General features: G+C 37.7%; 2 protein-coding genes across 2 annotated transcripts; both read left to right on the top strand.

Annotated features, from left to right (window-relative positions):
- Positions 1-4,482: 4,482 nt before the first annotated feature.
- Positions 4,483-10,796, top strand: LOC147500943 (uncharacterized). The gene is made up of 8 exons (XM_086605956.1): positions 4,483-4,925; positions 5,716-5,923; positions 6,015-6,594; positions 6,711-6,962; positions 7,065-7,256; positions 7,335-7,409; positions 7,516-10,044; positions 10,291-10,796. Exons 1-8 carry the CDS (start codon positions 4,619-4,621, stop codon positions 10,597-10,599), a joined length of 4,452 nt encoding a protein of 1,483 aa, XP_086462082.1. The 5' UTR covers positions 4,483-4,618; the 3' UTR covers positions 10,600-10,796.
- Positions 10,797-11,537: 741 nt separating this feature from the next.
- LOC147500942 (FHA domain-containing protein PS1-like) lies at positions 11,538-14,552 on the top strand. The gene is made up of 5 exons (XM_086605955.1): positions 11,538-11,931; positions 12,028-13,319; positions 13,405-13,540; positions 13,643-14,031; positions 14,138-14,552. Exons 1-5 carry the CDS (start codon positions 11,631-11,633, stop codon positions 14,384-14,386), a joined length of 2,367 nt encoding a protein of 788 aa, XP_086462081.1. The 5' UTR covers positions 11,538-11,630; the 3' UTR covers positions 14,387-14,552.
- The last annotated feature ends 45 nt before the right edge of the window (positions 14,553-14,597 follow it).

Here is a 14,597-nt window from a genome sequence, read left to right as displayed (position 1 = left end):
GGCCCAAAATATCACCGAGATATCCAATATCACACCCGATATATGCGGTAAATTGGCGCTCAATATGGATTTTCGATATATATGTTTGAATTTTTTTTTTAAAATTCGGGTTGAAAGTTTATATTATATATACTGATTGCACGAGATAATGATATATAGGTTGATTTTTTGACCAATTTTTATTGAAATAAAATAGATATATCCTAGTCCGTGAGATATTTGTGATAACATATAATTTTCTCACCAAAACCGAGATATCAATATATAGTTTTGGATACACCGATATATTAACCGATATCGAAATTTTGGGCCTTGCTATAAAGTAAACATGTGTGGGCTAGAGAGGTCTTTCAAATGATCGTTAGGCGTCATTTGACACAAATACCTATAAAGTAAAGATGTGTGGACTGACACAAGAGAATTGCTAGTCAAGGGAGACTGACACAAATATTATAATTAGTATTACTTTTTCGACGGAAAAGTTCTAGATCCACCCGTCACTGAGAGTAGGTAGAAAGCATATTCATATCTATAAACTAGCTATTGTGCATGTGGTACCTACGTGGGGTCTATAGATTTTTTTTTTATTTTATTTCAAAAACTTATAAGAACATGTGTTCAATGCGCGAGATGTATGGTGCGCAGATAATGTAGGCTTTTGGATCAGTATTTTTGCCATGCAATACACACACACCCCTTAGTATGATTTTTTGATAAATATACCATAAAGATTTAGCCAACTTATAAACGTTAAAATACTATTTTGCCTCTCAAAAAGTTAAAATATTAATAAAAAATATATAAAATTACTAAAATCCCCCTACGTCCACATACCTTCACTATTCACTCGATTCCTCGTTTTTCTATATATTAAAGATATGCACACCCATGCTTGGCGCTCAATGTTTTCATTTGTTTATTGTTTTTAAATCGGTTTTGCTTGCAAGACATGACAAGGGATTTAAATGCATGGCCGCGTGGGTACCCACGGGCTCCCATCGAAGAAAAAAAAAAAAAAAAAAAATTTATAAACGTTAAATTACTATTTTACCCCTCAAAAGAAAAAGAAAAAAATGGAAATTACCAAATTGCCCTGAGACGTACACCAAAACACTGTTACTCAACCCCCACATTTTTCTATATATTAAAGATAATGCAGGAAAATATTTGAAACTAAACTCCTTCACCATCCTCACGAAGAGGAAGCCAATCAAGACTAGCTTTACGAGCAAACCAGTGACCTCTTAGGACACGCTTTTTTCCCCATTCCAGTAAACAGGAAAGCAGTGGCGCTTGGCTAAATCCACCCACAGCATTAACAAATCCTTATAAAGTTACAGGAGAACTTTAGATGTGGCCATATAGGTTTCTGTTTACAAATGAAATTTTACTATGAGCATTATGTTCATTATGTTCCTGAGGAAGATGTGAGACAAACTATCCTCATAACTTATAATAAAGTTTCATGTACTGGATCATATATGAATCCCGACTCTATTTGGCTTTAGTTGTATTCTGATTCAAAAAAGTTTAGAGCCCTGTATACAAATCAACTCCGCCTACTTCACTAAAAGAAAAAAATGGGGGATGAAGTGATACAATGATAGTGCTGATAATTATAATGATCATGACATTTCACCAAGGAATGTGTTTTAACAATCAACGAAAACAAGAAACAGATCAAAATGGACAACCATTTCATAAACTCTTTGAAAATGAACAAGATAACACCACAAAGAGAGCCAAGACTTGGTATTTGTTCATTCTAATCTTCACTTCTTATCAAGAAAATCCAAAGAATACAAATAAGGAGTGACTACCATGTGGGACATTGGGGGAGCATTTGATATTTGATAGCTTGGAGGGTATTGACATACTTGAAATAGCTGACCTTTCACTTGATGAACCAGAAATGGAGGTAATGTTTTTGACAAACGAGACAACTAGTATTGAGGATGAGCTCAATCAAATTGGAGAAGAAGCGGGAAATTTGATTAAATACTATATTAATATGTTTGTTTAATTTTGTGGATGTTTATTTTGAGTAATCATGAATTATATGATACATATGAATTATTAGTTTATAAATTATAATGTTCAATTATTAAAATAAAATAAAATTATATATATTATTTAATTCCAATGCGTCGCGTCCTATTTTTTTTAGTTACATCCCGAGTCGTCATACGTCCATGCAATATTGGTTTGCAACATTGGTTGTAGATTTCAGAACAAATATTGTGACTTGAATATGCCTTTTGTTGTAGAAAATTAAGTAGTGTATGTTGTGAAGTGGATTGAACTTGATCTTATAGAACTTTTTGTTTGAGGTTTATTATATTAATCTGTAGCATCTTCTTCTAACGCCTTTTCAACATACGAGATAGATATTCCAGCATCATTAGGATCAAATTCCTCAGTTGACAATATATATATATACAAATTCCGACAAAATGCGATTATAGAAACTCCTCATATTTCTTGATACAACAAATTGTGACACTATATATTTCAGTTTTTTCTCGGCAAGCGTGATTGCAAAACATACGTTGCATTCTTTTTTATGCTCGAAGATGATTCCTCTTTTCTTCTTCAGCATACGAGACAGCTATTCCAACATCATCAATATCAAATCCTCAGTTGGCAATATTTGTATATACAAATCCGAGAAAATGTGATTATAGAAACTCCTCACATTTCTTGATACAACAAATTGCGATACTATATCTTTCAGTTTTTTCTTGGCAAGCATGATTGCAAAACATACGCCGCATTTTTTTTTATGCTCGAAGATGATTCCTCTTTCCTTTTTTAGCATATGAGACAGCTATTCCAAAATTATCAGGATCAAATCCCCAGTTGACAATATTTGTATATACAAATCCGACAAAATGCAATTATAGAAACTCCTCACATTTATTGATACAACAAATTGCAATACTATATCTTTCAGTTTTTTCTCGACAAGCGTGATTGCAAAACATACGCCGCATTTTTTTTATGCTCGAAGATGATTCCTCTTTCCTTCTTCAGCATACGAGACAACTATTCCAGCATCACCAGGATCAAATCCTCAGTTGACAATATTTGTATATACAAATCCGACAAAATGCGATTATATAAACTCCTCACATTTTTGATACAACAAATTGCCATACTATATCTTTCAAGTTTTTTCTCGGCAAGCGTGATTGCAAAACATACGCCGCATTCTTTTTTATGCTTGAAGATGATTCCTCTTTCCTTCTTCAGCATACGAGACAGCTATTCCAGCATCATCAGGATCAAATCCTCAGTTGACAATATTTGTATATACAAATCCAACAAAATGCGATTATAAAACTCCTCACATTTCTTGATACAACAAATTGCGATACTAGATCTTTTAGTTTTTTCTCGGCAAGCGTGATTGCAAAACATACACCACATTTTTTTTTATGCTCAAAGATGATTCCTCTTTCCTTCTTCATACCAGTCAAATCTAGACTAAATTCACGCATTTATGGGTTTCTCGCTATTTTAGGGTTTTGGGAGTCGAAAAGTTTGATACTTGAATTTGGACGAGACGTTAATATTAACACGTGTACAGTTTGCATTGCACGTATAGTTGTTGGACGAAGGGGCTAGAAGACTTGTGTATAGGTGCACCATGTCATTTGGGTTTCCAGTTCCTAGCTTCAAGAAAAACTTTGCCATTGATTCCGCATTTGATGCGCTCCTATGAGTTACAGCCACATAGTTATCATCTTTAATCATTTTAGTCAAATGCTATTCAGCCATTACAATATTTAGTTCAAAAAATGCTTTCATTATTATCTCCTGATATTCAATTGAGGCTGACTCTAGTGAGCCTATATATACAAAATAACATTGATTGTAAACATCATACCCTGGATAACCGCTCGAATCCTCAAAGATATAACATCGGAAATCTTATAACTTGAAAAGGCCGTGATTGTGTAGGACAACTACATATGTCGCTCCAAATCCATAGTATCTTCTTCCAACGCATTTTCAGCATACGAGACAGCTATTCCAACATCATCAGGATCAAATCCTCAGTTGACAATATTTGTATATACAAATCCGACAAAATGTGATTATAGAAACTCTTCACATTTCTCAATACATCAAATTGCGATACTAGATATTTTAGTTTTTTTTCAACAAGCGTGATTACAGAACATACGCTGCATTATTTTTTATGCTCTAAGATAATTCCTCTTTCCTTCTTCATACCAGTCAAATCTATACTAAATTCACATTTTTGGGTTCTCTGCCATTTTAAGGTTTTGAGAGTCGAAAAGTTTGATATCTTGTATCGGTAGTTTGGTACTAAGATATCAGTGGGCCCTGTGGTGCTATATGGACCCAAAACCCAATTTTTGAAAGCCCTCCAAGTCCCAACTGAAGGCTGCCCCCAATATACATGTAAATGTCACACGTGTTACTGTGCATTTTGTGTATAGAACAACTGAACAACCCAGAATCTTCTTCTCCCAAACAAAACCGAAACCCGAAAACCGAAACACTCATTCTGCGTTAGTTGGTAACAGTTACGAAACAAAAACCCCCAGAGAGAGAGAGAGAGAGAGAGAGAGAGAGAGAGAGAGAGAGAATGGAGACGAAGAGTGGAGGAGGAGAATTACTAGAGTGTTGCATAGGAAGATTAGAAATAGCAAGACCAAAACCAGTTGGTTTTCTATGTGGCTCAATTCCAGTGCCAACCGATAAAGCCTTTTATCATCACAACAACAATGCTTTCACTTCTTCTTCTTCGGCTCTTATTCCTTCTTCTTCTCAATCTAATAAACTCAATGCCCCTCGGTATCGAGTCCTACCTACGGAGACTGATTTGAATACTCCTCCTGATTTGCCTCATCAGATTCTACTACCAATCAATGCAACAACTTCTACAACTGGAGGTATAAAGATTATTTTTTTTTGTTTTAAGTTGATTATTTGATGCCATGGAACAGTAAATAATGATTTATATACATTGCAAGCTAATTATTAGACATAATTAACCATCACTAAAATGAGTTCAGGCTCGGGCCTCGTCGAGCTTCAGTGTGTTCTTGCTCAGCTTGTTCCCTAGACAAGCCCTACAATATACTTAGATGCCATGGAACAGTAAATAATGATTTATATACATTGCGAGCTAATTATTAGACATAATTAACCAGCACTAAAATAAGTTCAGGCTCGGGCCTCGTTGAGCTTCAGTGTGTTCTTGCTCAGCTTGTTCCCTAGACATGCCCTACAATATACTTAGATGCCATGGAACAGTGAATAATGATTTATATACATTGCGAGCTAATTATTAGACATAATTAACCATCACTAAAATAAGTTCAGGCTCGGGCCTCGTCGAGCTTCAGTGTGTTCTTGCTCAGCTTGTTCCCTAGACAAGTACCTTAGATGCCATGGAACAGTAAATAATGATTTTTATACATTGCGAGCTAATTATTAGACATAATTAACCAGCACTAAAATAAGTTCAGGCTTGGGCCTCGTTGAGCTTCAGTGTGTTTTTGCTCAGCTTGTTCCCTAGACAAGCCCTACAATATACTTAGATGCAAGCTTGCGTAGCTCGACTCGGTTACCAGCCCTAGCTTGTAGGAAATTATGTATAAGAGAAAAGAAGACTTTGGATGATGTTTTGCTAAGATAAATAACGTAATACGACTTGACTGTAAGATTTCCTGTCAGCAGATTTCCATAGGGAAAGTACTGCTATCAGTCAAAATTTTGCAAGGAAATGTGAAGCACTTGCTGTATCTGGTTTAGCGGAGTATGGAGATGAGATTGATGTGGTTGCTCCAGCTGATATTCTTAAGCAAATTTTTAAGATGCCTTATACCAAGGCTCGACTATCGATTGCAGTTCATCGGATTGGACAGACTCTTGTTTTAAATTCTGGGTATGTTGATGAAACTTTTACCTTTGTGTTTTACTCAGTTTTTAACTTCTAACTGATGTCTTATAGTGTTTATGAAATCTGTGTATTCCAGGCCTGACATTGAAGAGGGAGAAAAACTGGTTAGAAGGCATAGTAGTCAGTCAAAATCGGCAGATCCATCTCTGTTCTTAAATTTCGCAATGCATTCAGTGAGAGCAGAAGCTTGTGACTGCCCTCCTAGTCCGTATGCCACGCCAGAAGAGGAATCAAACTCTACCATTTTACCTGGACAATACCATTCTACGGAAGATTCTCTTTTATCTACTGATAATCCAGAGAATCAGGAAACATCTCCTTTTCTCAGACAGAGAGGTGATGGTGCACGGAGGAATGATGGACTAAACAACCATGCAGAGTATCCACAGGTTGATTCGGACAAATATTGGAACAGTAAGCGGAAGAACAGAAACAAGAGGCATGATGCTGTGAAGAAAACGTCGCTAATTGGAGAGAAAGCGAGATGCCCAATTCAAGAGTCTGAGAAATATCGAAGAATCAGTAACGATGGTTTTCTGAGGATTCTGTTTTGGCAGTTTCACAATTTCCGCATGCTTTTAGGCAGTGACTTGCTTCTATTCAGTAATGAGAAATATGTTGCTGTGAGCTTGCACTTATGGGATGTTACACGACAGGTGCAGTACTCATGTCATAAGTATCTCCATAATTTATTTATTTATTAATTAGGTGCTTGGGGTCGGTCGGTTGGTTCTTGTCCATTTTTCCTTGATCTCGTTACTGTCTGATCCAGGTCACTCCTTTGACTTGGCTTGAAGCCTGGCTTGATAATATTATGGCCAGTGTACCTGAATTGGCAATCTGCTATCATGAAAATGGCGTTGTTCAAGGCTATGAGCTCCTAAAAACTGACGATATATTCCTGCTGAAAGGAATTTCAGAAGATGGCACCCCTGCATTTCATCCTCAAGTCGTCCAACAAAATGGTCATTCAGTATTGAGGTTCCTTCAGAACAACTGCAAGCAAGATCCCGGTGCTTATTGGGTACTTGTTTGCATGAAACTTATCTTCTACTTAGATATGGAAGTTTGACTAATCTCTTATAGATGCTGACTGACATAATTATTGATTCTGGTTTATTTTCAGCTCTATAAAAATGCAGGGGAGGATGTAATTCAACTTTTTGATCTTTCTGTCATCCCCAAGAGCCATTCATCAGAAGATCATGATGGAAGTTCTAGCCCACTTCCATCTCTGATGCATCGAGGAAGAAGAGATTCCTTATTTTCACTGGGGACCCTTCTGTTCCGTCTGGCTCACAGGCTGTCACTTTCATTGGTATGAAATTAAGTACTTGAATCGGTTAAGTTTAGTTCTTCTGATGTGTTTGGCTAATGGTTACTGGTTCTTCTGTAGGTACCTAATAGTAAGGCCAAGTGCGCAAGGCTTTTCAAAAAATGTTTTGATTTCTTGGATGAACAGGAACATCTGGTATAACTTCACGTTAAAATCGCTTCTTGTGTTGGTTGTTTGATTTGGTACAAGTTTTGATACTCGTGGACAGAATTACATTTACATTTATTCTTTGTTGCTATAGGTGGTCCGGGCATTAGCTCATGAACAATTTGCGAGATTAATTTTAAGATGTTATGAAGAGATGGACTTAGCATTTGAGTATATTCCTCTAGAATCTGAAGTTAGAGTTACAGATGCGAAAGATGAATCTCCAGATTCCTCAAAGGGAATATCTGGATCTAATCTACATGGAACGGCAACTTCTCAAGTCGTAGAAGACAGTTCTTCAGAAAAAGGTGCAGAGATTCTTCCAGAACCCTCATCAGGGTATGCGTCGGCAAATAACACCCCCAAAACATGCACATCTACTCCTAAAACCTTTCTTGAATCAAAAGGTGTAGAATTAGAAGATTCAGAAGGATCCCTAGTGAGTCCCAGTGGCGATGATATTTCCGAGGTATTTCAGATGTCTGAACCTGCTCCACAATTGGTTCAAACAGTTTCTGATCCCATCTCTACAAAGTTGGCTGCAGTACACCACGTATCTCAAGCTATCAAGTCCCTTCGATGGAGGCGTCAACTACAGAGTTCTGAAGAGGAACTGGTCGATCATGGGAAGAGAACTCAGGAAAGATCTTCAACTATCCATCTTTCTGTCTGTGCTTGTGGTGATACTGACTGTATTGAAGTATGTGATATTCGAGAATGGCTCCCTAGATCGAAAATGGACCATAAGTTGTGGAAACTTGTCCTTCTACTTGGCGAATCTTATTTAGCTCTTGGAGAAGCTTATTTGGTGGATGGCCAACTGCATCAAGCTTTGAAGGTTGTAGACTTGGCTTGTTCAGTTTATGGATCAATGCCTCAACATCTTGAAAATGCACAGTTCATTTCATCTATGATTAGTTGCTCAACATTCACTTCAAAGTTGCATGATAGAAACAGAAGTACTGGATTTCTAGATGACATGACGGAGCTGAGTTTGACTTCCTCCGAAGATAGTGTTGATCGGTTCTCTTCTACTCATCTATTCTGGGCCAAGGTATGGACACTTGTTGGGGATGTATACATCGAGCACCAGATTACAACTAGTACAGAAACGTCTGTCCAACTAGAAAGAAAAGTCTCCAGCAGCGAGTTGAGAATATCAACTGAAGTTGAGAAAGAGGTTAAGAGACTCAAGAAAAAGTTGGGCCAGTTTAAGCAGAACTGCAGTATTTGTTCTTTGATAAATTGCAGTTGCCAGAGTGATCGTGCAAGTAGTGGGAACAGTGCAAGCAGTAGTAGTAGTAGCAGTAGCAGTAACCATGGAGCTGTACATGCATTAGCTTGTGGTAGAAAGAAATCAAATGTGAAGAAGTCGTCGCCCTTAGCTCTGGGAACAGAGGATGAGCATCCAAACTTAGGAGTCGGAGATGTGAATGGTTCTGATAGTGCATATTTAAACAAAAGAGATGCTAACACTCAGTCTTCTATTGTGGACAAAATGTACACTGTTGAGAGAATCACTTTGGATACTAATCATAGAAGACATGATGGCACGTCAGAAATGCATGAGTCTGCAATGTCAACTAAGTCTGACGATGGTACTAAAGAAGTATCTAATGGTAGAATTGGTGGGATTTTTAAATTTCTTAAGGGTCCGATTGCTGGAGACGCAGATTACAATCTTTCAGCTGCCTTAAGTTGTTATAATGCGGCCAGGAAAGCTTTGGCTGGACTTCAAACTGGTTCATCGGAACTTCAGTCTGTTTTTAAAAAGAAAGGATGGGTGTGTAATGAATTCGGTCGAATATGGCTCCAGAGGAAAGACATAGAAAGAGCTGAGCTTGCCTTTGCAGATGCAGTAAAAGCATTTAAAGAAGTTTCTGACCATGCTAATATCATTTTGATCAACTGTAATTTAGGGCACGGCAGAAGAGCATTGGCTGAAGAAATGGGGTCCAAGTTAGAGCAACTTAAAGTTCATAAAGTTTTGCAGGGTGCATACAACCGAGCTCTGGAGACTGCTAAATTGGAGTACAGTGAATCACTGAGATATTATGCTGCTGCTAGGTCTGAATTGAGTATTGTTGATAAAGTTGCTGGTTCAGTCACGGTGTCAAGCAGCTTGAGGAATGAAGTCTACACCCAATTGGCTCATACTTATCTTAGGCTTGGTATGCTTTTGGCTAGAGAAGATATTTCTGCGGAAGTTTATGAAAATGGACCTCTGGAAGATCTATCGATGGGTTATATTAATCCTTGTGATAGAAGAGCTAGGAAAGAACTGAGGAAACATGAGATTTCGGCCAATGATGCAATTAGGGAGGCTTTGTCTTTATATGAGTTGCTGGGAGAACTTCGCAAACAGGAGGCTGCCTATGCTTATTTTCAATTAGCTTGCTACCACAGGAATTCCTGTTTGAAGTTCTTGTATCAAATCAAAGTGTCCAGAAAGGAAAACAACATTTTGCAAAAGGTCAAACAGTATGCTGCTTTGGCTGAGAGGAGCTGGCAGAAATCAGTTGATTTTTATGGCCCAATGACACATCCTGCTATGCACCTAACTATTCTCATTGAACGATCAGCTCTCTCGTGGAAACTCTCAGATCGTATTCACTCCAATACAGTATGGTTTCTCAACTTGTCTCTTCACATATTTAATAAGGTTCCCTATTTAAAGTTGACCCCTCATTTGATATGTGCAAACTGAAAATTCCTGCCTGAAATTTTATATTGCATGCTAACATGTTGAGGATACCCTGTCTAAACAATTTATGTATCAAAGATTATTTATTTTTTATAGGACATGATAGCAGAATCATATTCTCCTGCACTTATTTTAAATGCTGATATGATGCACGTCATGTTTCAGATGTTGGAGTCAGCTCTACTTCGCCTGCTTGAAGCTCGCCATTTATCAGTGGAGCCAACAATTAATTCTCTGGGCAATGACCACACTGAGATTGATGCTAATTTTAAGAGTCAACTGCAGGCAATACTGAAGAGGATGTTGCAAGTTGCTTTATCTGGAAATGCAAGCAAATCCTTTGGTGTAAACCAGGCAAGTTCTGCATGTAACAAGCCTGGAGATATTGCAAAGCTCCGGGAGCTTTATGGGATGTCACTGAAGTTAACAGATTTTAGTCTGTTGCACGACATGTATGAGTTGTGGATGTCGTGATCACAAGTTTGCTCTCACGTTCTGGTATTCAAAGAGAATCAATAAATATATTCCGACTGTTGTGTGGTGCTTTGTATACCGTACGTCCGTATACGTTTTTTTCCCCACGTCTTTTGTTGTTTTACCCCGTTTCCTTTTTATGGTAATTTTGTACATCCTGATATATATATGTTTAATGTTTTCCTAAGCTTGATCTACTACAAAGTTTACAAATGTAATTCTGAAGAGATTTGCCATGTGTGGTGCAAAAATCATAAGATGTGCTAAGCGCTAGAAATCATTATGAACCCGCCATTTCGCAACACCTTGTGACGACTAGTCATTGTTAGAGCATTCCCAATGCAAGTCATTATTTTTTTCCCTCTTTTCACCTCCACGTAGGCAGTATTTCTCCTCATTTTCACCGTTTTGGTGAAAAGCAAGGTGTTAGATTCCGTCTGGACATAAAAATCGAAAAAACGCTCCGGACGTAATGAAACATCTCGTCTAAATTTTTTAAAAAAAAACGGAAAAAAGTCGAAAAATCATGCGAGATGGAATGAAGTATTCCGTCCGGAAAAAACCCCCACTTTTTTTTTAAAAAAAACACACGAGATGGAATCCAACATCCCTTCCGAAATTCACAACTCAGCCACTATCTCGGTTGAAGGTTTCACTTTCGTTTTGACTTGAGAAAATAGACACCTTAGTATTCACCTTTACATTAGGCAAAATTTTTAAACCATTTGGAGGTGAATAAAGTCACAAACCCACCTTAATGACTTGCATTAGGAATGCTCATATAATGACTAATAGTCTAATACTAACATTTTTTTATTTTCCAGTTAAAAAAAATTTCCAAGTTAAATTCAAAATTCCAATAAGAAATGTCAAAACGGATGGTATTAAGAAAAATAGCCGTTTAAAAGAAGCAAAAACGGCTACATTTTCAAAATAAACTCTTGACCTAAAACTCATTCATTCCCCTCCATAAATAAAAAATATTCTTTTCTTTTCACTTCATCACCACTTCATCTTCTTTCACCAAAACAATGGCAGAAGAAGACCAAGAAGAGAAAAAAATCCCCATTTTCACAGTTTTAAAGAAGGGTCTAATTTTCAAGAACATCATTCTTCTTGATAAAAACACTTCCCCACCTCTAAATCCTGACAACCAACCCATTAAATCTGTCGAAAATCACACCCCAGACAATGAAGATGAACAAGTATTGATAATTGGGAGACACCCAGATTGCAATATCATGTTAACTCACCCAAGCATTAGTCGGTTTCATGTTCAAATTGTCTTGCAACCATCTTTGCAGAAGCTGTTTGTTATTGATTTATCATCAGGTACTCATTTTTTCCTTTTCTTTTCTGTTTATTTATTATCCTTTGTGTTGTTGTGTTATAAAGATTGATTCTTGAATCTTGCTTCTTGTGTTTTAGTTCATGGAACATGGGTTTCTGATCAAAAGATTGAACCACAAGTTCTTGTGGAGTTGAAAGAAGGTGATGTTTTGAGGTTGGGTGTTTCTACTAGGTCTTATAGGTTACATTGGGTTCCATTTAGTCGTGCTTTCGATGTAGAAAACCCATTAATATCCCCAATTCTTGAAACCCCTTTAACACCTGGTGAGAACAAAGAAAGGGAATCGTTAAAGAATGAGGATTTGAATACATTTGAGCAGAAACACAGTAGCCCATCAGCACCTCCAATGCCAGAAAGTATGAATTTTGCATTCACTGATGAGGTACTTCCGCCGCTTTCCATTCATAATGAAGAAGAAAATCTGAGCCCACTTGTAGTAGTATCGGCTTACAGGAGCATATGCATCACTTCGCCGTCGTCTTGTGGACCATTGGCGCCGGAATCTGTAAATTCATCTTTAGTACCTGGGGAGAGAGTTTTAACAGAAACTGCAAGCCAACAATTTGACAAGGAAAACCAAGAGAATTCACCAAACATGTTCTCAGAATCTTCACCATTTGTTGAAGAAAACCAAGAGAGCACGTTGCGTGGATTGGAAAAAGAGTCAAGTATACCTTCTATATGGTCTAGACGAGGCAAACTTGCTAGCTCGCTTCGGGTTCAAACAATTAAGAGTAGAGGGAAAAACATGGAGGTTGGAACTGAGTCAGAGAACCATAATGAGATGATAGATGGCTTGAGTACCAAGGTTCTTTTCTCTTGTTCGGATGGTGAACAAGAGAGTTGCACCCCAGACAAGGAGAATTTCACTCCAAAACCAGGACTTGGATCGAATTCAATGAAGAGGGAGAAGAGAGAAGATACTGAACTTCAGAAGTCTTATGGATCATTATCTTCCAATGGAGATTTCACCCCAGATAAGGAGAATTTCACACCTAAACCAGGACTTGGATCGAAATTAGTGAAGAAGGGGAGGAGAGTAGGCATTGAGCTTCAGAAATCATGTGGATCATTATCTTCAAATGGAAATCAAGAAGAGAACGGCATGTCGGCATTTTCAAAAAAGGAGAATCTGACACCGATAGTCCTGAGTGATTCTAGATTGAAGAAACCTCTATCTGGAAGTCGATTACGACAGGAAGCAGATGTAATTTTGAGCAAAAGAAGAGCAGGAAGGGTACCATTTCAACCTCTGTTTGTCAACACCATGAGCAGTAGCATATCAGAAGCTTCAGGTCTTAAGGCTACTAGAAGCAGCATCTCAGTCAATTATGACCAAACAGTTGAGATCACTGCTCCATATACTGCTGTAAGTCAATTTCCATACATGAGTTGGTATGTCTTTATGTTTATTATGCTATATACAGCTTGAATTGTTTGCTTACGTTATGCAGAACCAGTCATTTAGAGAGAGAAATAGGATGTGGTACATGGTGGTGGACACGAATTGTCTTTTGAACAAAGAGTCCAGAAGGTCTCTGCAGCTACTTCAAGGCCTAAAGGGCACCCAGCTTATTGTTCCCAGGATGGGTAAGTGAATGAGTTATTTATTATCTGCTATATGATGCATTTAATGCATTGGCCTATTGAGTAGCTGTAACACGTGTTGTCGCTCTATAATATTGTTGGCAGTAATAAGGGAGTTGGATTGTCTCAAAAGGCATGATAGCTTATTCAGAAGGACGACAGAGGTTTCTTTGGTGTTAAGCTGGATAGAGAAGTGCATGGTGGAAGACAAGTGGTGGATTCATGTTCAGAACTCAATGGAAGGGAGTACGCCGATAGCCCCAACACCTCCTGCTTCTCCACGGTCGTCATCATGGTTAAGTGAAGTTGGCAACAGCCTTTGTGGTAAATCAGTCCCATTTTCTCCTTGGGGAAGTTTAGACCAGATTTTTTCTCCAACAGCTGAAGACCATATCCTGGACTGTGCTCTCCTCTTGAAGAGAAAAAAGAAAGACGATGGACAGTTTGTTCTTCTCAGTAATGACATTGCCCTGAAGATTAAAGCCATGGCAGAAGTAATATTCCACTTAGGTTTTACTTCGCTTTTAGCTACTTTAGTAGTAGATATAAAAAATTTAAAGAATAGTAACTCATACCAATCTTTGTTTTGGCTTCCTGCAGGGGTTATTATGTGAGACTGCAGAAGAGTTCAGGGAGAGTCTTGTTAACCCATACTCAAAGAGATTCTTGTGGTCAAAGAGTGCTCCAAGAGGAGCTACTTGGTCTAGTATGGATGAAGTAGCTCTGAGAGAGAACTATTGTTACTTTCCTGCAAAGAATATAGCTTCTAAGGCCGCTGAGGGTGCTAAGAAGGGTTTGAAGCTCATACTGCAGCATAATACTCGTTATGGGCAGATGAATACAGTCTAGACAATATAGTACTTCCATTGTTAGTTTTCTTATCAAATTTTCTTTTGTTTTTTCCCAGTACTTTGTCATGATCTGGTAATAGCAAAGTTGTTATGGTGAACCAATATACGTTCTGTCAGAGTACATTTTTTTAATGGATGGTGATAATGTTTGAGTGTGTTTTAAAGAAGTTTACTGATATTTTCATAACAATTCCAATATTGTCTAAAGA

This window comes from Coptis chinensis, chromosome 4 (assembly GCF_015680905.1).
Source record: "Coptis chinensis isolate HL-2020 chromosome 4, ASM1568090v1, whole genome shotgun sequence".
Taxonomy (NCBI): Eukaryota; Viridiplantae; Streptophyta; class Magnoliopsida; order Ranunculales; family Ranunculaceae; genus Coptis; species Coptis chinensis.
The sequence above is the reverse complement of the archived record's forward strand: the minus strand, read 5'-3'. Positions and strand labels throughout refer to the sequence as shown.